We start from the raw sequence: 23,078 nt of genomic DNA on the forward strand, positions 1-23,078 counted from the left end.
GCCCCACGAAATACGATTTTTTAAAATAGAACCTTTCTGTTTGCTGACAAACAACAGAACCAGACACGACAAAGCAAGTTTCAGTGAATATAATATTTATCTTGAGTTCTAGGGCGACAGCTCAAAAGGAGGAGAATGCCAAGGATGTGTAAGTCTCCAAATCTGATACCGGGCACATGACCTTTCCAAGCATGAGTGCAGCCCTCATGGCCCCACACATGACCAGTTAGGCCCTCAAGACACCAGAGCACCAATGTAGCAAAGGGTAGAAAAACGGGTCCACAACACTAGGAGGGGGGTTCAAGACCTAGAATACCACCAGAGGCCCTGAAATATAAATATGTATTTCAATTTTGATCTTGAGAGGTCAGTGGGAGTGCAGAGGTGCATGATTTGCGTGTGCAGGACCTGAATTCAATTCCCAACACTACATGTCCCCTGAGCACCACTGAGCCCTAGGCACTGAATCGAGCCTGGTGGGCTGAGTACCACCAACAGATACCCGCAAGCTCCCTAAAAGTATTTGTGATCCCTGAATAAATTTTAGAATTAAAATTCTTATCTTGATAACTTTTCCTGAAGATCACCTGATGGTGCTAAGGGCTTACTCCTGGCTCTGCGCTTAGGGAACACTCCCAGAAGGGCTCAGGAATTACAGGGACGTCAGATGGAACCTGGGTCAGTCGCAATCAAGTCAAGCACCCTACTGGCTGTACTATCTCTCCAGCCCTAAAAATCTTAATAACGTTTTAAATAATTATAATCAAAGCCATACTAATTTGCAGTTTAGAGATACTAAAGATTAGATAACTAAAATTTACATGTGTTTAGAAAATGCTTTCTTCCATAACCAAGAAAATAGTCTTAGAAAAGAAAAAACGAAGTTCAACTGCTAAAATGTATTTACTGAATACTTACTACTATGTGACAAAAACTCTTGGTCCTTTAATACAATATCAAAGTAGAAAATATGTTTTAAATATCCTCAAGTGTGACAATTACGGGAAAAATATATATACATCATTAATTTCCGAAGAGCAAACTAGGTCTGTAAGTGTTCCTAAAGCAAAATTGGAGTGTGTGTGTGTGTGTGTGGGGGGGGGGGGGGGGGGAGTGTCTACTATATTTATTTTTTTAAATACACTTTTAAATTTATGCCATTCAAAATGACACAGTATTAATTCATTTCAGGTTAAATCAACTTAAAAATTATTCAAAAAGACTTTGAATTAAATCATTTTTACAAACAAAAAAAACCTTTAGATGTAACAGATTAAGGAACTCCATCATTAAGAGTATCCACAAAATCAAGAATTATTACTGATGACTATAAACTGAAGAAACTGCTTTCCATAACTATGGTCATTAATTTCTGGAACAAGTTTCATGCGCATGTTTTCTTCTTCATTATTCTGAATTCTACACTGCCAGTCACTCAAGAGGGGAAAAAAAATTTCAGGCTAATAGAGGCCAAATTTAGAGAAGGAAATAAAAATCTTCCTTCAATCTAGGCTAAATAGACTGATTACACAAAGAACTCCATACATAGGAAAGCACACAGATGTCTGTACTAGTTCCCAGGGCTCGAACAATACCAGTCATTCAACAGCTTTCCTTTTACATAAGCTGATGTGAGACAGCTCAGTCAGCACTTCTGAACCTCGAAACCCGGATGCTAGAGCGCTGATAAAGCCTACATTTTTCCTCAGCACTATTTTCACGTACTTTCTCAAGAGAGTGAACTTCATCTTTCCCCAAGAAAGTAAATCTGAAAATTATCTCTTGAAAAAAAGTGATGTACTCAATCTAAAATTATTTCCCATTAAAATCATTTAAAATTTCCATTAAAATTATATTAATCTTAATACAAATCAAAGATCAACACCAAAAGGTTGATAGAATGTTTTCAAATATGTAAATTTGGCATGTAATTTGAAATTATGAACAAATGTGGATCATTCTGCTACTTTTGATTTTTTCTAGCTATATCGCTTTCAAATTATTCCCTGCATGCCCCCAGTTCCAGTAGCACCTACGGTCCGGTCCATACGGGGGGCAAATAAGTTGTGACAGAAAACCACTTCTCAAATATTAAAAGAAATTTTAAGAGGAAATTTTGTTAAAGGAAGTAAAAATTGAAAGGAAGTAAAGGAACTTCCACACGTCATCTCTCTCCCTCTCACCTTCTCTAAGTCCATCTCTCCCCTCCGGCCTCCACCAAATTACACAATGCAGCACTGTAGCACTGTCCTCCTGTTGTTCATCGATTTGCTCCAGCTGGCACCAGTAACAAATTGTGAGACTTGTTGTTACTGTTTTTGGCATATTGAATACCTCAAGGGGAGCTTGCCAAGCTTTGCCTTGTGGGCTAGATACTCTCTGGTAGCTTGCTGGGCTCTCCAAGAGGGGTGGAGGAATCGAACCCAGGTCGGCCATGTCAGCTGCGTGCAAGGCAAATGCCTTACCCACTGTGCTATCACTCCAATGCAGATATTAGGAATATGGGCCAGGAACATAAGTCAGTGCTGAAATATATGCTTTGCATGTATAAGGTCTTAAGACCAATAAGACCTATATTCCACAAACAAATTAACACAATGAGAATAAAAATAAAATTTCACTACAGTTGTTTGGTCAAGCTTTTAATCTTTAGGAAAACTACAGTTAATCTTCACTTGAATGTTCCTTAGAAGTTTAAGTAAGTCTATTTTATACCTTCAAGGCATATTATTATTGATTCTACCAGCAATATTCTTTTTAAAATATATTTTAATTGAATCACTAAATGACAAAATTACAAAGATATTTGCGATTGAGTTTGAGGCACATAATGTTCCAACACCATTGCCCTCCACCTATGTCCCCACTTTTCCTTCTGCGCCACAGCCTGCTTCTGTGGCAGGCACATTTCCCCACAGCAATATTCTTTGAACAGCTAAGGTACTGGTAAATCCTCACTTCCAAAACTGGAAAGCACCATGAATAAGTTAAAGCTATAAGGGCCGGAACCATAGTATAGTAGGTAGGTTCCTGCCTTGCCTACGGCCTATCAGGGTTTGATCCCCAACACCCCAAACGGTCCTCTGAGCCCAGCCAGGAGTGATCCCAGAACACCACAGGTGTGGCCCAGTGTACTTTTTCACTACATGGCAAATTTCCTAAGACACTTATCAACCTGCCACCCAGAAGTGTATTCATTTGATTTGATTTTGATACTGTTCTTGGGGAGCAAACCCAGCAGAGTTGGGGAAGGGGCAGAGAAGGGAGCTACCCTCAGTGGCAACAATCAAAACCAGGGCCTCACACAAGATGAGCATGTGCTCTCTACCCTTAAGCCACATCCCCAATTCCCCGAACTGATTAGTTCTCGGTGGGGCTGATTAGTTCTCGGTGGGGCTGAGGTATAGTGGAAATGCGAATGATTCATTTCCTCATGACAGTATTAAATCCTGCACCAGAAAAGGTAAAATATTTCAAGTTCATGGATTGGAAGAATTAACACTGTTAAAATGACTATCCCATCTGCACTACACAGATTCAATGATTAAATAAAATCTACATCAAAATTTCAACTGCACTCTTCAAAGACTTACAACAAATGTTACTAAGATTTATAAGGAATCATGAAAGTCCCCAAATAGTCCCTAAATATTCTGAGAAAAAAGGATGAGAGTGCCAGGGGAGAGTAGAGCAGGCAAGAAACTTGTCTTACACACGACTGACCCAGGTTCGCTAGCCAGCAACCAGTATGGTCCCTGGCGTAACACCAGGAGTAGTACCTGAGCAAAGAGGCAGAAATTAAGGCCTAAGCACTAGCAAGCATGGCTTAAAAATCAAAATATTGACGGCATTGTATTAAACCATATATAACACTATAGTAATTAAAATGGGTGTCTATAGACTGGAGTATAGACTCTTAGACCAATGGAATAGAACTAAGAGTCCAGAAATAAACCCTCAAATATATGGACAATATACAACAAAGAAGAGGGATACTTGAAATGGAACAGGAAACACCTCTGCAAGTACAATGAAAGACTCGACAGATACATACAAAAAGAAAAAAGGAAAGAAGGCAAATAAACCGATTATCTGACACCACATACAAAAAGTTAAGCCAAAGTGAATTAAAGACCTTGAGATTAGACCAGAATCTATAAAACACAGAGGAACACATAAGCAGATCTCTCTAGGCTACAGCCCTCAGAGATATCTTTAAAGGCTTAACTCCACTTGCAAAAGCAACAAAAATCAAACAAATGTCATTACGTCAAACTGACAAGTTTTTGCACAAAGAAACTAGGGCTAAAATTAAAAGATAGCTTCACTAACTGGGAAAAAATATTTGCACACCATACATCAAATAAAGGGCTAATACTCAAAATATATAATGCACTCGCGAAGAAGTGCAACAACAAAAAAAACAGCAACCCCCATCAAAAACAGGGAGAGACGAAAACAGTTCCACAAAAAGGGCATACCACCAGCAGGCATGTGAAAAAGTGCTGCAGGGAAATGCAAATCAAATAAATCATTAATAGTATCTTAGCTGGAAAGATATTACAGGAGATAAGGCCTTGTATGTATGTGGACTGCACCACACAAGGAACCCCAAGCACTGCCAGGGGTTACTTCTGAGCACAAAGCCAAAGAACTGTCAGGTGTGTAGTACACTCACAAGTGTGACCCAAACCACAAATAAGGTATCATCTCACCCAGTGAAAATGGCAAAGATCAAAAAAAGACTGGAAACAAAAACTATTGGTACAGGCTGCTGGTGGGGATGTGGTGAAAAGGAACTCTGTCACCGTTAGCGGGAAAATCAACTGATTCAGCCTCAATGCAAAACAGAAGAGATTTCTAAAAACACTAAAAATAATGCTTCCTTCTGACTTTGATGCCCTATCTTAATAACTAGCCCAAGAACACAAAAATATTAATTCGAAAAGATATACATTTATGTTCACTGCAATGCTAAGTTCATAAACCAGGTGACTGAAACTACCCAAATGTTCACACCCAAATGTTCAACTAATGATTGAATAAAGAAGCTGTGATATATGTACACAATGAAGTATTACATAGCTGGAAGGAAATCAGAAATTTTGCAGTTTGGTTTACTGCAATTTGGATCAAACTGGAGGGCATCATGTTAAGTGAAATAAGGCAAAAGAACAAATATCAGATCTCACTTATCTGTGGTATACAGAAAACAACCAAAAAATGGGAATATATATTATCAAGTATCAAACGAGAATAAACACTTGCTTGACCTTTTATAGCAAAACTGAAATTACCAAAGAGGGGGAGTTATGTGTATGCATGCACAAGTGTGCATGGCCGACCCGAGTTCAATTCTTCCGCCCCTCTCGGAGAGCCGGGCAAGCTACTGAGAGTATCTCACCCGCACGGCTAAGCCTGGCAAGCTCCCCGTGACATATTCGATATGCCAAACACAGTAACAATTGTCACAATGGAGACGTTACTGGGCCCGCTCGAGGAAATCGATGAACAATGGGAGGGCAGTGACAGTGATTATAAATATATTTATTCCTTAAGTGCTATTAAAAATAAAAACTACAGAAACACCTTCCTTTAAGAAAACATTAACTTTGTACATTCAAATCTACTTGACATAAAAACGAAAAAAGAATCTAAGCTTTCAGGGCTAGGGAAATAATGCAATGGACTGAGTGTATGTCTCACACGTTATGGGTCCAGGTTTGTCACCATGCAGCCACCCAAGCACCCAAGATAGCAACCCCCAGAGTACACCGGAACAGTACCAAGTGTTACCCCCTCCCCCCGCAAAAAAAAAAAAAAAAAGACATTTGGGTTTTGGATCTTCCTTTTCCCTTAAGAATAAAGATACATGTGCTAGTGAAAACAAACCAGAAAAAAAGCGACACCATCGAGCATTAAAAGAGACATACATTAAATAAAAACTTACCCACTTGAAGGATCTAAAGCAATAGCTCTGGGTTGATCCAACTCTTGCCAAAATAAAACTTTTCGTAAAGATCCATCTAAATTAGAAACTTCAATCCGGTTAGTTTCTGAATCTGTCCAATATAATTTTTCTCCAAGCCAATCACATGCCAGTCCATCAGGGGACAGTAATCCAGAAACCACAACATTCTGCACACTCTCAGTTCGATTAAACTCTGCTCGTTTAATGGCTTCTTCGCTGACATCACTCCAGTATATCAACCCATGGCCAAACACAAAGTCCACCGCTGCAGCATCCTCCAGGCCTCCGACTACAATGGTGGCATTCTCTTTGCCATTTGTAGCATCCACCAATCGCAAATCCCGTCTGTTTGCATAAAGCAACAAAGGGGCCGCTAAAACAAAAAGAAAAGTATGTAAGTAAACAGGAAGTTATCGTATTAGTTCTTAGGTAAAATTACTTTCAATCTGCATTAGTGAGTAAGTACCCAAAAATAAGTTATCAGCCCGTGCTTAAAATATTTTCAAGTAAATTATTTTTGTAGCTTTTAAAAAAGTTGCAAGAAGGGAATTTAAAACTATCATCAAAGTAGTCCTTTTATCATCAAAGTAGTTTGTCAGATAATATTAAAAATTGTGACCCTATCAAGAATTGGAGAAAACTAAATGTTCATAATGTAGTGGTAGGAATAGAAATGGCACAGTCACTCAAGAAAATGGTGGTTTTTTGGGTTTGTTTGTTTGTTTGTTTGTGTGGTCACACCCGGTAGGAGTTACCTGGCAGTGCTCGGGTCACCATATGGGATGCTGGGGATTGAACCTGAGTTGGCCAAGTGCAAGGCAAACGGCCAAAATTGGCCAACCAAAGTTCGATTCCTCCGCCCCTCTCGGAGAGCCCAGCAAGCTACCAAGAGCATCTCACCTGCACGGCAAAGCCTGGCAAGCTCGCCGTGACATATTTGATATGCCAAACACAGTAACAACAAAGTCTCACAATGGAGACATTACTGAGCCCACTCGAGCAAATCGATGAACAACAGGAGGACAGTGACAGTGATATGTAATAAATTGTACAAATGTAAATTTTAGTGAGTTTTGACATGTGTTCACCACTACTCATCAGAACCTATGTAATATTATTATCATCCATTCTAATATAAAAAATTTTACATAAAACTGCAGAAAATTAAAATCATTGTGTTTGCAGATCAGTAGTTGGAGGTGAAAGAATGAGTAACAGGAGATAAGTAACCAAGACAATTGTGGATGATGACTGTACTATATAGATTATGATAAGTCTAATGGTGTAAACAATGACAAAACTTACTAATTTTGCTCTTTACATATGTGCAATCTATTACTTATCAATACATTCATAAGAGTTCAGAAAACAGTTCTTTATAAAAATTTTTTCTTTATTATTTACCCATGTTAAACTATTACTAGAATGACCTCCCAATACTAAATAAATATAAAGCCTAAAGAATTAATATTTGACTTTAGCTGTTAGGACTAAAGTGGAGCAAATTCTGTGGGATTTTTTTGGTTTGCTTTTCAAAGGATTTAATGCAAGCTACTAACATTTACTTTCCTCAACAGTAACAATGTGGAACACAGCTTTCTGAGATGATAGAAATGTTCTCTCCACTGTGCAATTTAGTGGATACTGACCACATGCGGCAAGGAGCATTTGAAATGAAGCTAGCGTGACTGAAAAATTTATTTTTTAATTTTATTTCATCACAATTTAAATTTAAAAAGACATGTGGTTGTATTGGATAGCACAGATCTAATGGCAGAGAAAAAGATGACAAAGCAGTGAAAAAAAGACCAGAATTAGGATGCAATCATCTACATGATGTTCTCTCACAATAAAACTGTGTCATCCAAAGCCTAAATCAAATACCACATTAAAGCAACCACTCATCCTTTCTAAAAACATTAGTATTTTTAATTAACAGTGCTCTAAAGTGTAAAGAAATGTATTTCTAAAAGTCAAATTAAGTACAACATTAACGGCTTTTTAAAAATTTTTTTAAGTTTTTTTTGGGGGGAGAGGTCACTCATCAGCACTCAGGGGTTATGTCTGTCTCTGCATTAAGGATTTACTCCTGGCAGTGCTCAGGGGACCTTGATAAGGGATGTCAGGGAGCAAAATCAGGTCAGCTGCGTGGAAGGCAAGAACCTTATCCACTGTACTATTGATCCAGCCCTAAACTGCTGTTTTGTTTAAATCCAACCTTTTTTGTTAAAAAAAAAAAAAAGTGGGAGCAGGATCTGGAAAGGAACACAATGAGTTAACCAGGGGATGCAAGTTTGATTTGCATGTGGGGGCCCAAGTTTGATCCCTGACACCAACCACATGGTCACCTAAACCCCCTAGGCTAAGCTGGGAGTAGACCCCAAACACCATGAGGTAAGGTCCAAAAAATAAGAATAAATTTACATATAAATAATACAGATCTAGCTAGAAAACTACTATCCTTTCTGTACTGTGTATCTGCTGCTGCTACTGGCAAATTAGCAAATGGCAAATTTCCTCACAGATTCACATTTTAGGACTTCACACTGATGAAGTATCCGCCCCATATGTGTCCAAAGCATCCGTCTACTGAGACACCTTGTACTAACCAATCACAAGAATCATAGGAAAGGTTTCTAATGGTTTCTATTAATTAAGGACACAAGGCTAGGAGAGAGATGGGTGTAAGAATCAGAACTCATGCTACCCAAGCAGAGACCCCTGGCTATTTCATGGCATTACACGGTCCTTGACAACCATCTGGTGAGGTAAAAAGGGAGAGGGAGTACAATGCTAAGTGCAGCACACATATAAGAACTAGGCCTACAGCACTTAAAAGTTTAAATCCAAGAATAATAACCTAATACTTAGCAGGCACCTTTCTTTATGATACTATCTTGGCAAAACCACCATTTGTATACTAAATGTGTACACAGTAGGTAACAACCAAATGTCTTTTATGACTTTCAAATCAAACATTATCAATACTACTACTAAGTATCTGGTATACAAGTTCAAAGAATCCTTCTGCCACTTAGAGACTCTGAGTACCAAAAAAAAAAAGTGAAGGAGGGAGGAAGTGGGTACAGGGTGTAGGAGACAAGTTAATTTCTTTTAAATTAGCAGTACTGGTTATAGCTAAGAATTATAAAGGACTGCATGGAACTTTCACACTAATAAAAGGAAACCAGAGAGTTTATCCTGTGCAATCACACTGAGCTCTTCTATCAATATTGTCACCAATATATATTCAACAGTACAAAGAATATGGTTATCTGAAAGGTATCGTCTGATCTGCAATATTATCTTCATCCACTAAAGAAATACATCAGATTAAGACACCAAGGATGTAGCTCAGTGGTAAAGCACTTGCCTTCACGTATGAGACGGAGTTCAAACCCCAGCACCACATACACAAATACACACACATTAAAAAAAAAAAAACTCATAATATATACACAGTTCTCCACTCATGACTTCTACATGAGTCTTTTGTTTTGTTTTTTGGTTTGAGAGGCCATACTGAGTGAGGCTCAGGGTTGTTTCTGGCAGTGCTCCAGACCATGGAGATGGAAGCCAGGGTTGTGCATACACTCCAGCCCCTCTGCACTACCTCCCTAGTAGCAAACTGTTTTCATACACTGCAAGCACATCACACTCCATCATCTCAGTACATACTTTCATTTCCCTGCCAACTTCTTATTTCTCTCTTATCAACCAAACACATCTACATCCTTCAAGACCAGATTCAAATATTTTCTTTCCAACTGCCTCACCCTTTCTTCTTCGAACCCTTAGTCTCTACCATTTACCATTTGGAAATAGGAGTCATTGCTAATAACTATCATTTATCCCTAAATCCTAGCATATTTTACATCAGACAGTAATATGTAAACAATTTACCAATATTCAAAAGGAATTTCCAGAAACTGATCCAAAAATGTATTTGTCACAAATCCAAAAGGCCTTTGCATTAATCACTGAGCAAGTGTCACAAATGACCACTGACTCCACTTGACCAAATTTAGTCCTTCTCCCCACAGAGGACTAAACTTGGATAGGTGTGCAAACAAATGAAGATCATACTCTCTTAAAAGACTCATTCCAGCTTCAGCTCTCTGAAAAAAACATGTTGAACTGCCCTGGGGGTAGGAGTGATGCTCAATGGCAGAGCTGGGCACTGCTTACCTTCTCTGCTTGCCTGGCATTCTTGCCCTGGGTTCAATCCCTACAACCACACAACCCCACCCCCACCCCCCACCCACACATACACACACACACAGGCTCCTGACATGTGCTAACTAACTCCTACCTCTCCCACAGACTCTGAAGGCACTGTTCACTTCTATTTACAGGAGAAATCATTTTCACATGCGAATCAATGATACTTGCAGATCTTACAATCAAAGTATTCTCCCTATCACAATAATCTTTCAATAAACTCTCTAACTAGAAATTTGTTCTTTGACACTTGTACTATGATGGGAATTGGACTTTTGTTTATGAGCCCACCTCATCCCCACCTCAATAAAACTTTTTGAGTCATTTAAACTTTGCTCTGGTTGAGAAACTCAGTGAGCTTTCTTTGAGTTCAACTCTTAAGCCAGAGCTCAACACAATTTGTCTGTTGAAACATGGTATTAGTTACTCTGCTATTCCCAAGCAAAAATTTTTTCTTTGGCTGTCAAGTAGAGAGAACTCTACCCTAACTCTTGACTGGGAATATGCCCAGGTTTTCTGTGAGGTCTCTTCTATTTTCCCCTTGACTCCTAATGGGAATTACACGAGGGAATGTCCTTGGCTCTTCACAAGGGGACTATTCTTTAGGTCTGATTCAATTAACCAATTCCATGGGTAATTCTCTATCGGGAAGCCTTCCTCTTCTCCCTCAAACTGCATACTTCATCATTAAAGCACTAATTCAATTCCCGATCTGCAATTCAAATATGGTAAATTCTTACAAAAGGCAATTTACAATTTTAAAGTTCTCCTTAGCAAACTTGGAAGAGCCCCAAACTGGCTCACTTAAAAATTTCTCACTTTCTGGGAAGGAGAGATTGTGCAGGAATCAAGATGTTTGCCTTGCACATGGCTGGCTGACCCTGGTTCAATTCCCTGTACCCTATATGGTCCCCTGAGCACCAAGCCAGGTGTGTCACCAGGTTGAGTGTAAATCCTTACCACCACCAGGTGAATCCACGCCCTCCCCCAAAATAAGAATATCTCTTCCCATAGCTATCTTCCTCCCTTTTACCAACCTCATCATTTCTTTTAACACCTTGAGTCTTTTTATCTAATCCCCGTTAATACCCAAATTTCTTTCGTCCCTCTCTCTACCCATCAAACATTTCTTTCCCTCCAATCTCTCAATTCCTGGCTGTCACTGAGATTTTAAGGCCCCCTTTCCTCACAAGGGAGTCTCAGGAGGGGTTTAAGGGACTATGAGAGATGAACTGAAACAGACAGGATCTTTTGCCCATTCATATGAAATTTGTAGACAGCCACTTCATCTTTCTTTAATCCCTCACCCAAAATTTAGTCTACAGCCTCCACACAACTACACATCAAAAAAAGAGATTCTCCAACTATTAGCAGACTTCAGTACTCATACAGAGCAGGTAATCTCAAAAGGCGCCCATCCGCCAGAACATAATCCTGGTAAAAATGCAAAGGTCGGGAAGTCTGACTTCAACCCCAGCTCCACAGGGAGCAACTCCCAAGGTAGCACACTGGAAAATAAGCCCCAAGCACCATTATACATAGTGCCCAAAAAAGATTTAAGATATGGTATTGTGTTGTTTTGTTTCAGTGAAGCAAGGCAGTTTTTATTGAAACTTTTTTAGAAAATGTGAGAGGGGAGAGAGAAGTACATCTTTGAGAGCACAGGCTTCTCCAGAGTGGAAATAGGCAAAAAAACAGGCAAGTGAGAGTCAGCACAGGAGCCCTGTTTATATTTTATTTAATAAAAAGCTTTCTCTTCAGAGTTATTTGGCTGAGTTCTTTAACTTGTACTAAGTAAAACACAAGCAATATATTTTTATCCGACTTCACTATGTTTTTCTGGAATTTTAAGTCTTACTGATAAACTACCAAAAACAGATTACATCATTCTGACAAACTTTATTTCAACAGTCATTAAGCTTTCTTTTTTGTTTTTTTGCCTTTTGGGTCACACCCGGCAATGCACAGGGGTTACTCCTGGCTCATGCACTCAGGAATTCCTCCTGGAGGTGCTCAGGGGACCACGTAGGACGCTGGGAATTGGACCCGGGTAGGCTCCATGCAAGGCAAACAACTTACCCACTGTGCTATCATTTCTGCCCCAGTCAGTAAGTTTTATAGTAAAGTATACTTGAAGGTCATTTCCAAAATGTTTCTAAAACTTAAAACTACAGGCACATACTATTGTAATTCATCTGTGTTCCTTAAATATCTAAATTATTTCTAGGTGAGACAGCATCTAGCTTCTTAAACTGTGGGTTGAATATAGGGCTTCCCAAAAATTTGGCAACAGTGAAGTTTCCAAATGTATGACAACCAAAAATTCAAAAATAAACATAATGAAACCAACGGGGATTTTTTTGCATCGCTTACCCATGTTGTATTTTTCACACACAGGATTACAAGGTCAAAACTTTAAGGCCCTGAGATAAACTACTTCTCCCTAGGAAAACATTATGTTAAATATTACCTAGTTTCCTGACAGTTCATTGTAGAAAACACACTGTTCATAGATTTAAAGGTACTATTTGGTTTTCATTTTTAGGATGGGAGTGCAAATACCAAGTTATGCTAAACAAAATTGTTCCAGGATCAGAAATATTTCAGTGGGAGGGAAGTTGGCCTTGTATACGGCCAACCTAGATTTCATCCCCAGCATGAAGATGGCCCCTAAGTACGGTCAGGACTGGCATTGCCAGGAGTAAGCCTTTGGCACAGCAAGGTGTTCCCCCCACAAGAACGACTACACAGAAACACACAAAATTATTTATTCATTCTTTTTTACTACAAATTCTATCCTATAAATACTATAAATTCCATTTTACTATTTTGCTATATATATACTCTTTTATCTTAGCACAGTGGGTAGGGCATTTGCCTTGCATGCAGCTCACCCGGGGAAACCAAGTTCGATTCCTCCGCCCCTCTCGGAGAGTCCGGCAAGCTACGAAGGGTATCTCGCCCACACGGCAAAGCCTGGCAAGCTACCCATGATGTATTCCATATGCCAAACACAATAACAAGTCTCACAATGGAAACATTACTGGGCCCACTCGAACAAATCGATGAACAACGGGAGGACAGTGTGCTACAGTGCTACTCTTTTTTATCTATAAGCTCCACTCCACATAGTCATTTTAAAGGGTCCTAAACAGAACAAGCTCAACATTCTGTACCACCAGCCTACTAACTTGTCTGTCCCTGTCCCACCCATCAATGTCTCTTCAACCCTTCCTTACAATAAGATCAGAACAACTGGTCTCAAACTGCTTTGTTGAGTCTTCTGCTGCCCTGAGGGAATAAAGTGTAAGCCCCTTGAAGGGTCTGGGGAACTCGCTACTCCCAGTACCTCTCCCCTAAACACTATCTTGTCCTTTTCTCACCTGCCATTCCCATTTAGGGCCTAGCTATCTTAACTGTGCTTGAGTGCAAAGTGAAATGTGAGAGCCTCAAAGTATTGTCCAACAGCAAAAGATTTGGAATGTGCAATGTGCAAAGGGCTGGAGCGATAGCACAGCGGTAGGGCGTTCGCCTTACAAGCGGCCAACATGGCCGACCCGAGTTCGATTCCTCCGCCCCTCTCGGAGAGCCCGGCAAGCTACCGAGAGTATTCGATATGCCAAACACAGTAACAACAAAGTCTCCAATGGACACGTTACTGGGCCCGCTCGAGCAAATGACCAAAAACTCATTCAAAAATCAAAATAATCAATCTGAGCAAGAGCGCTAGTACAACAGTAAGGTGCTTGACTTGCACATAAACCAACCTGACCCCAGCACCCCACATGGTTCCCTGCGCCCCAGCAGGAATGACTCTTGAGCACAAAGCCAGGAGTGAGCCCTGAGCACTGGGAGGTGTGGCCCACAAGCAAAAAAATGAATCCGAGGTGTTTCTAGCGGTGCTCACCAGCATTGCAGTTTTCAGGTGAAAGGGGTCTCACTTCTTCAACTACCGGTTGACTCGGATAAAAATGTTATAAAAGATTTGGAATGGGTTGGCTTGTCTCCTAAATAATTTCCTCAGGAGGCAAAGATTTATTTGTCTTATCAGAACTTACTATACTCTATGTTGACTCTCTCCTGCCCGTGATTATTTCTGAAAACAAGTTCTCTTATTTCTAAAAATGCTATGGTTCTTTACTATCATGTTGTCTCCTATATCACTAAAAAAAAAAAAAAATCTTACTATCAGTAAGTTTGATTTTTTTTCTCAGTAACTCACAATCCTATGTAACCTCCTGCTGGGCCAGGAGATAGATACGCGACAGAGTAGATGCCTTGCGGTCCACAGCCCTTGGTCTGACTCCCAGGACAGCATGCCCTGGCCCTGCCAGTCATGGCTCTGCTGGTCCCCACGACAACAAATAAAAAAAATAGTAATACAAATCTCCTGGAGATTTCTGACATTATCTTTTCAAAGTCAAATCCTAAAGGATGTCTTTTGTACTTGAAATTTCCCTGAAAACTGCTTGCAAATCAGCTACAGGTCAGAATGTCTTCAACAAAACTTACGAGAGAGAAACCACTGCTAAGGCACTTGCCTCCTACGCAGACCACAGTTCAATCTCTAAGCACTGCTGGGTGTGGCAAAAAAAATTTAAATAATAATTTAAGCAGGGTAGTGAGAAAAGAACTGTTAAGGGCCAGGAAGAAGAGACGGTTCAAAGGGCCTGAGTGCATTCCTGCCTTGCATGTAGGAGGCCAGGATTCCCTCCAGGCTGTGGACCAAAAACAAAAAAAAAAAAAAGAAAATTAAAGAACTATTGGGTAAAGGAGAGGGCCGGAGTGATAGTACAGCAGGTAAGGTCTTGCTTTGCGTGCAGCTGACCTGGGTTCAATTCCTGACACCCTATGGTGGGCTTAGATCCTAAGAGCACCACCGGGTCAGCCCAAAAACAGGAAGGAAGGAAAGAAGGAAGGAGGGAGGGTAAGCAAAAAAAATAATAATAATAATACTAGTACTTGTGGAGACAGGTTTCTGATGGCACCACTTATATAATTTCAAAACTAAATCAATAGACTGGGTTGGGATTTCCAAAAAAACACTGATTTTTTTGCGGGGGAGGGGGAAAGGCTGCTAACCTAAGAACCAGAAGAACAAGAAATAATTACATAGGACTGAATGAACTGATGGAGGGTGATTATAAGTTTTGTTTAAAATATCACCAATACTGGGGCCAGAGAGCTGGCACAGGGGCTAGGGGAACATGCTTAGCAAGCACAAGATTCAGTTCAATTCTTGACACCACATGCCCCCAACACATACACACAGTATCACTGGATGTGGTAGCTGCCCCTGAGCACGGCCAGGCCCAAGCGGCACTTCACCAGATCCATGCACTGAACAGTCCAGCCTCATCTGTCAAACATCACCAGGAGTGGCCCCAGGGCCCCCTGAACACTGCTTGGGAGACCCCAAAAATACTTTTATAGTAATATATATTCTAACGTTTCAATGTACTGTCTTCTGGATATAAAGAACTCCTTTCTCTGTTAAGCTACCTGTAACTCAAAAACAATTTAAGCAGACTATACCTTTGTAAGTTAAAAATTTAATGTCATACTGGATAGAGGGACAGTACAGTGGGCAGAGATCTTCCCTTGCACACAGCCAACCCAGGTTCAAATCCCAGCACCCCATCTGACTCCCTGAGCAATGCCAAGTGTGATCCCTGGGTATAGAGCCAGTAGAAAGTCCTGAGCATTACTGGTTATGACCAAGGTACAAAACCAGGAGTACACCTGAGCACCAAAAGACACTGTTTGTGATCCAGAAAACAAAAAAATTCTTCGGGGACAGAACAATAGTACAGCAAGTAGAGGACTTGCCTTGCACATGGCCAGGCCAGATTTGACCCCTGGCACCCATATGGTCACCCAAGTCCACCAGGAATGATCCCTAAGTGCAGAGCCAGGAATAAGCGCTGAGCACCACTGGATGTGACCCAAAAACAAAAATTGAGTATCTTTTTCTACCTGCCTGACTCATCCATAATTCAAACCCCCATAAGTGTTCCTATTTTCAAGTCAATAAACTTATTTGTATAGATGCAGTAAGTCCACCTCCAGTTGGAAACATTGCATTGGACTTAAAAACCATATTTCAACTGTCACTGTCACTGTCCTCCCGTTGTTCATCGATTTGCTCGAGCGGGCCCAGTAACGTCTCCATCATGAGACTTTGTTGTTACTTGTTTGGCATATCGAATACCTCACGGGGAGCTTGCCAGGCTCTGCCGTGCAGGCGAGATACTCTCGGAAGCTTGCCAGGCTCTCCGAGAGGGGCGGAGGAATCAAACTCGGATCAGCCATGTTGGCTGCGTGCAAGGCAAAAGCCCTACCCACTGTGCTATCGCTCCAGTCCTCTTTTAATCAACTGTAACCAGACACTGTTAAAGATACCTGGGCCAAGATGTAGTCCAGTGATAGAGTACTTGCTTTGAGTGTATGAGGCCCTGGGTTTGATCCCTGGCACTGCAAGGAAGTAAAGAACTATACTTGACTTCATAGAACCAATACTTATAATCCTCTGAAAAGATAAGCTACTTGTTTACAAAGTTCCCAATCTACAGGTGAAGTAAGGAAGGTCACTTTCAAGCTGGCCCAGAATCCACCCAAGATTATCTCAGGAACCTCAGGAATTCACTCAAATCTTATCAGTACTGGAAATGAAACCTGATAATGAATTCTAGTTTTCATGACCTCAAGAGAACTTCAGAATCTGAGGGTCCAGAGCAAATACAACATTGGGTAAAATGTTTGCCTTATTTGCACCTGACCAGGGTTTGATCCCAGCACCCCTTATGGTCCCCCAAGCACTGTCAGGAGTAATTACTGAGTGCTGAGCCAAGAGTGACCCCTGAGCATCACCAGGTGTGGCCCCAAAACAACAAAAACAACTACAACAGAAGTTCAATCTAAGTGAGATTCCTTATAAAACTTTTAGCAAAAAAAAATTTTTACTTACATAAACAGAGACCAAATCTAATGAAACCAACTTTATAGTAACTTTACTCCATCCTATTATGAACTGAATATTTGCGCACTCAAAAATCATATACTGAAAAAAAATCATATACTGAAATCCTACTCCCCTGACCTCATGTGATGATACAATCGTGACTTACTTCATTCACAACAGGAATTCATTCTGAGAAATGCATGGTCAGACAATTTTGTCATTGCATGGATGCAGTATTAGCAGTAGGTTTTGTTTGTTTTTTTGCTTAGAGGGCTATGATGTGCGAAACATGTAATTAAATCAAGCACAAGTGGAAAGGATGCTATCAAGACACAGCAAACACAGGATGAGCCCACTGCCAGCATAAAACGCTATGACATTATGACAGCGACAAGATCACTAGGCAATAGGAATTCTGGAGGACATCCTGTAAAATACTCAATCCCTCACTGGCAGATATGTCTCTAAGTGGTACATGACTGTGTTAAAAAGTGGGTCCTTTATGAGGTAATTGAGTGGATGAGGTCATGAGAAAGGAACTGTTGAAAGGTTTCTTTCCAAGGAAGATAAGACGGCCAACAGGTACAAGAAAAGGTGCTCAACATTACTAATCATCAGGGAAAAGCAAAATACAATAAACTACCAACACCTCTCACCTCTTAGAATGGCTATTACCAAAAAAGAAAAGAAATCATGAATGTTGACAAGCATGTAAAGCAGAGTCTCGTGCACTGCTTGGCAGGAACACAAACTGGCACAGTCACTGCAGAAGAATCTGGATGTGCCTCCAAAAAAATTAGAACTACTGTGTTCTACAAAAATTCCTCCATCACTACTTAAGTTGTCTCCATATCTTAGTCATTATAAATAATGCTTCAATGAACAAGGAGATACAGGGAGCTGAATGACTGTCTTTCCTTTGGATCTATAACTAAAAGTGAAAAGAAGAAAAATTAAAATACCCATTGAGACCTTTTGCCCATTTTCTAATTAGAATATTAGGGGTTGTTTCTCATTTGTTTTGATTTATAGGTTTTGGGGTCACACCCAGAGGTGCTCAGGGGATCATATTCACTGCCAGCAACTGAACTGGGGTCAGCAGTATGCAAGTCAAGTGTCTTAATTACATACTATCTCACCAGCCCTTAGGATTACTAAATTGTTTGGTACTGAGTTGTATGACTGACTTTATTAACCCTTTATCAGATACTTGATTTGCAAATGTTTCTCAAGTATGCAGTCTTTTCATTTTGACAACGGTTTCCTTTGAAATGCAAAAGCTTTTTTAGTTAGCTGTGGTCCCACTTGTTTATTTTTGCTTGAATAACTGTTTTTTGGTGTCAAATTAGGTATTTCCAATACCATGATGTTTTGACTACTTTGAAAATAGTTTAAATATAGCTTTAAAATAGTTTAAAATACACAGCATGAAACTTCCAGCTTTTCTCAAGACTGCATTTCCTATTGGGGACTTTTGTGGTTCTATAAAACTTAAGGATTGCAGATAAAGAGACTATGGCACAGCTACACAACGGAATACTATGTAGCTGTCAGAAAAAACAAAGTAATGAAATTTGCCTATAAATGGATGGACATGGCGAGTATCATGCTAAGTGAAATGAGTCAGAAGGAGAGGGACAGATACAGAAAGACTACTATATATATATATATAGGAATGACAAATATTCATGGCCGGGGGAAAAAACGGGGGTTAGGAGGACTAGTCAATGGTTGGAACTAATCACAAATGTGTGTGGGACTTAGGGTGGATAAGAGAAGAGATGAGTATGACAATAATAGCTGGGAATTATCACACTGGACAAGATATGAGAGTTAAAAGTAGGTAAAGGGTTTCAGTTATACTCATGGTGTTTCACTAAAATAAATAAATAAATAAAAGTAGGTAAAGGGATATTCCTGATAACCTTTCAGTATCAACAGTGCAAACCACAAGCCTAAAAGTGGGAGGGGGGGATACTTGGGAGGGAGAGGAAAGAAGGGAGGGAGAGGGAGGGAGGGAGAGGGAGGGAGGGAGAGGGAGGGAACCTGGAGACACTGGTACTGGGAAATGTACACTGGTGGAGAGATGGGTGCTGGAACACTGTATGACTGCAATCCAATCACGAACAGCTTTGTAAAGGTCTATCTCATCGTGATTCAATTAAAAAAGTTTTAAAATAAAACTTAAGGATTATCTATTCCAGTTCTGCAATAAACACCATTCAAATTTTTATAAGATTGGGGCAAAATCTGTACACTACTTTAGATAGTATGAACACTTATACAATGCTAATTCTTCTAATTCATGAGCATTAACTATCTTTCCACTTACATGTCTTCAACTATTTTTTATTACTATCTTAAGAGTTTTCATGTAGCTTTCTCATCCTTGGCTAAAAATATACATACGCATTCTTTTTTTTTTAACTGTAAATCAAGCTGTTCCGTTTTATTTTTTGGTGCTAGGGATCAAACCCAGGAGCTCTTATACAAGGAAATGAACTACATTCCTAGCCCCCAACTGCTTTCTTAATTTCTCTCATAGTTCATTATTTTATTGATACCAATTTTTACAGACTGACTTTGCATTTTATAACTAATTCATTACTTCTAACAGTTAATTTGATAGTTTTTAGCATTGTATAACAAATCATCTTCAAGTATTGAGTTTTACTTCTTTGCAATTTGCTTTCATCAAACACTTTTTTACATCTACTGAGGCGATGATAGAGTTTTCATCCTTCTCTGTTACTGCTATGTGTCACATACTGATTTAAAGACTTGAACCATATCCATCCCAGACAAAATCACACTTGAGCACAGTGCATGATCCTTTTACCGTATTACTGAATTCATTTTGCTTTTTGTTGAGAATTTTTCCATCTATGTTCTTTATAAGACCAACTAAACGTTCTTTTCTTGTGATGTCCTGTCTGGTTTTGGTATCAGTGTAACACTGTCCTTATGAAATTAGTTGGGATATACTCCCTCCTCCTATTTTTCTGAAGAATTTGGGGAGAACTATATTAATTCTTCTCTGAATGGCTAGCAGATCACAGCAGTAATTATCATCTGTCCTGAATTTTCATTTGCTATAAGCTTTCTGGGTAACTCTCTTCTTGAAAAACAAGTCTACTGCTAATCATGGTCACCTCTGTACATTAATTTTTATTGGTACCTAATAATCTCTTCTATTTGGCAGAAGAAGGGGTGGCACGCCCAGTGGTGCTCAGTCCTGTGCTCAGAAATCACTCCTAGCAGGCTCAAGGACCATATGGGATACCAAGAATCCAACGCAGGTGCATGCAAGGCAATTGCTCTACCAGCTGTACTGTCTCTCTGGCCCAGCACCTAATAATTTAAATCTGAACTAGTAACTTTGGAACTGACCGATGTATGTACGTTTTTGCCTAAAAATGATGGCTTTATTTCATAACCCCAATCCCCCTGACCCTTCTAAACAAAGTATAGGTAAAGGTAAAGGCCCTCCCGTTGATCGTCGATTTGCTCGAGCGGGCCCAGTAACGTCTCCATTGGAGACTTTGTTGTTACAAGTATAACAGACAAAAACTATGTGGTTATATAACAGTTAATCATATCACAGCAAAGTATCAATAACAGCAAACAAAGTCCAAGAACATTTTAATCTTTTCTAATCTTGCATTTGGAAATTGAGTCTTTCATAGAAACAGTAACTGCCACAAATAACAAAAGTTTGAAAAGCAAAAAGCATTTGCTAATATCAAATACCACCCTCCCTTACATTTATGATAAATTATATTTTTAAATTATTTGAGCAAATCTACTATTTTTAAGTGCATAGTAAATGTACTTGACTAAAATTCAAAGTTATTTACGGGGCTGGAGCAATACCACAGAGGGTAGGGTGTTTCCCTTGCACACAGTCGACCCGGGTTCGATTCCCAGCATCCCATATGGTCCCCCGAGCACCACCGCCAGGAGTAATTCCTGAGTGCATGAGCCAGGAGTAGCCCCTGTGCATCACCAGGTATGACCCAAAAACCAAAAAAAAAAAAAAACCCAAACCCCAAAGTTATTTACATGAAGCAGTATTTTTTTCCATGGGGGGAGGGGGGAGCACTCCTGGCTGTGGACACGCAGCGTATGTGGTGTGGAATCAAAGCAGGGACTGCCATATATATACAAAGCATGCACTCCAGTCCTTTAAGCTATTTCCCTGGCCATGAAACTGTGCTCATGAAAAGGAGGTAAAAACTGAAATGCAGAAACAATACAGCATTTACCTACTCAGCAGAGGAAGTCCATCAACCGATTAATTGTTATAAACACAAGACAATAATAAATTTCTCAATTAGACATTGAGAAATTTTGTCCCCATTGTCTTAAAATCACAAGCACTTAACTAGTTATCAGCCAACTTACTTATAATAATCACATTGCAAAGATCATAATGGGTAGAGAGATAGCTCAATGGGCTGAGTACATGCCCTGAGTCAGGAGGCCCAGATTTCATGCCTAGCAAGAAGCTGGCAGTAACCCTATTCAGCACCAGGGGTGGTCCAACAACAACAAAATTAAAACTGCAGTCCTTTAGACCGCAAAGTTGTCCAAAACTTCTTTGGTCCACTACCCTCTTTTCAGACAAAATATTACTTGATACCACCTCTGGAAATCTATCTTTTTTAAGCAAATAAACAGAAATTACCCCTAATTTTACCTGTTTCCTCCCATGGTCCCCCACAGTTCTAGTGCCCTCAAGGGGCTGTATCATCCACTTTGGGAAAGACTTATTTAGAAGGTGAAATACTTTTAGTAGATATTGGTAACCTTGCGTCTATAAAACCAAAGAAAATATCACAAGTACATGTATATCAAAGAATTTGTTGAAAATGCATGGGTTCAAAAAATAGGAACCTTCTTGAATGAGCAGAGTATATGTTCTACAGTCTGGGGGTCCAGGTTAGCTACTTGGCACTACACTGTCCCATGAGCACGACAGGGAGTGATCCCCAAGCACAGTGTTGAGAATAAACCCCTAATGTATAGCCAAGAAAAATAAACAAAGTTCAGAAATCAATAGAAATTTTAACCACCTAAGATATTGTCTGGCTTTACTGGTCTTTCTTGAGCATTCACATTTACTTACATTTTAATTTTTTCATCTTAATAATACCAACCATTATTCAAAGTCTGCAACTGACTGCACTGTTACATCCTTCACACACATTACCTCATCAATTGTCATAGGTATCTTATGGGAGATTACCCCATGGAGGAGAGGAAATTAAAGTGAAAGAAAATCTGAACTTATTTGTCAACAAAGGCCATAGTCTTCTGCTACAGTGAGTGACTCTCCTTATAATCTGAGTGAAAGTTTAATAATATGACGAAGAAAATAAATTTTCTCAGTAGTTACTCATGACCTAAACAAAACTATATAGCCTGTGTTGTTTTTCTAACATGTTTGAATTATAATTGCACATAAAAATTGAGCATATATAACTGGAAGTAGTATAGCAATTTGAAAGCTCTCTAATTAAAACAAAACAAAACAAAAGCTTAGGTCCAGAGAGATAGTACAGCTTGCCATGCAGATGGTCAAACCAGGTTCAATTCCCTAGCACTCCATTTGATACCCTGAGACACACCAGGAGTGATAGCTGAAGTAGAGCCAGGAGTGAACCAAAACACAGCTATGTATCTCTCTCTCTCTCTCTCTCACACACACACACACACACACACACATGCATGCGCACATACATACATATACCAAAAAACTCTAAAGCACTGATCTATGGGAAATACAGTGAACTGAAATTCAATGAACTCTTATTTATTCCCTAATTGGATGAGCCAACCTAAAGCCAAGTAGTAATAATGAAACCACCTGATCCAACTGAAATAAACATAGACCAACCAACCTCACACACACACACACACACA

At 39.7% G+C, this 23,078-nt stretch overlaps 1 protein-coding gene across 3 annotated transcripts in view; it reads right to left on the reverse strand.

The window, feature by feature from the left end:
* The window catches only part of LRP6 (LDL receptor related protein 6), a 133,989-nt gene that overhangs the window by 106,441 nt on the left and 4,470 nt on the right, over positions 1 to 23,078 (reverse strand). For all 3 annotated transcript variants that reach the window (XM_056115522.1, XM_056115513.1, XM_056115502.1), the window contains exon 2: positions 5,951 to 6,344. In XM_056115522.1, coding sequence (XP_055971497.1) covers positions 5,951 to 6,344 — 394 coding nt within the window. The remainder of the gene's footprint in view (positions 1 to 5,950; positions 6,345 to 23,078) is intronic.

Source organism: Sorex fumeus, unplaced genomic scaffold (genome assembly GCF_029834395.1).
Source record: "Sorex fumeus unplaced genomic scaffold, SorFum_2.1 ptg000003l, whole genome shotgun sequence".
Lineage (NCBI taxonomy): Eukaryota > Metazoa > Chordata > Mammalia > Eulipotyphla > Soricidae > Sorex > Sorex fumeus.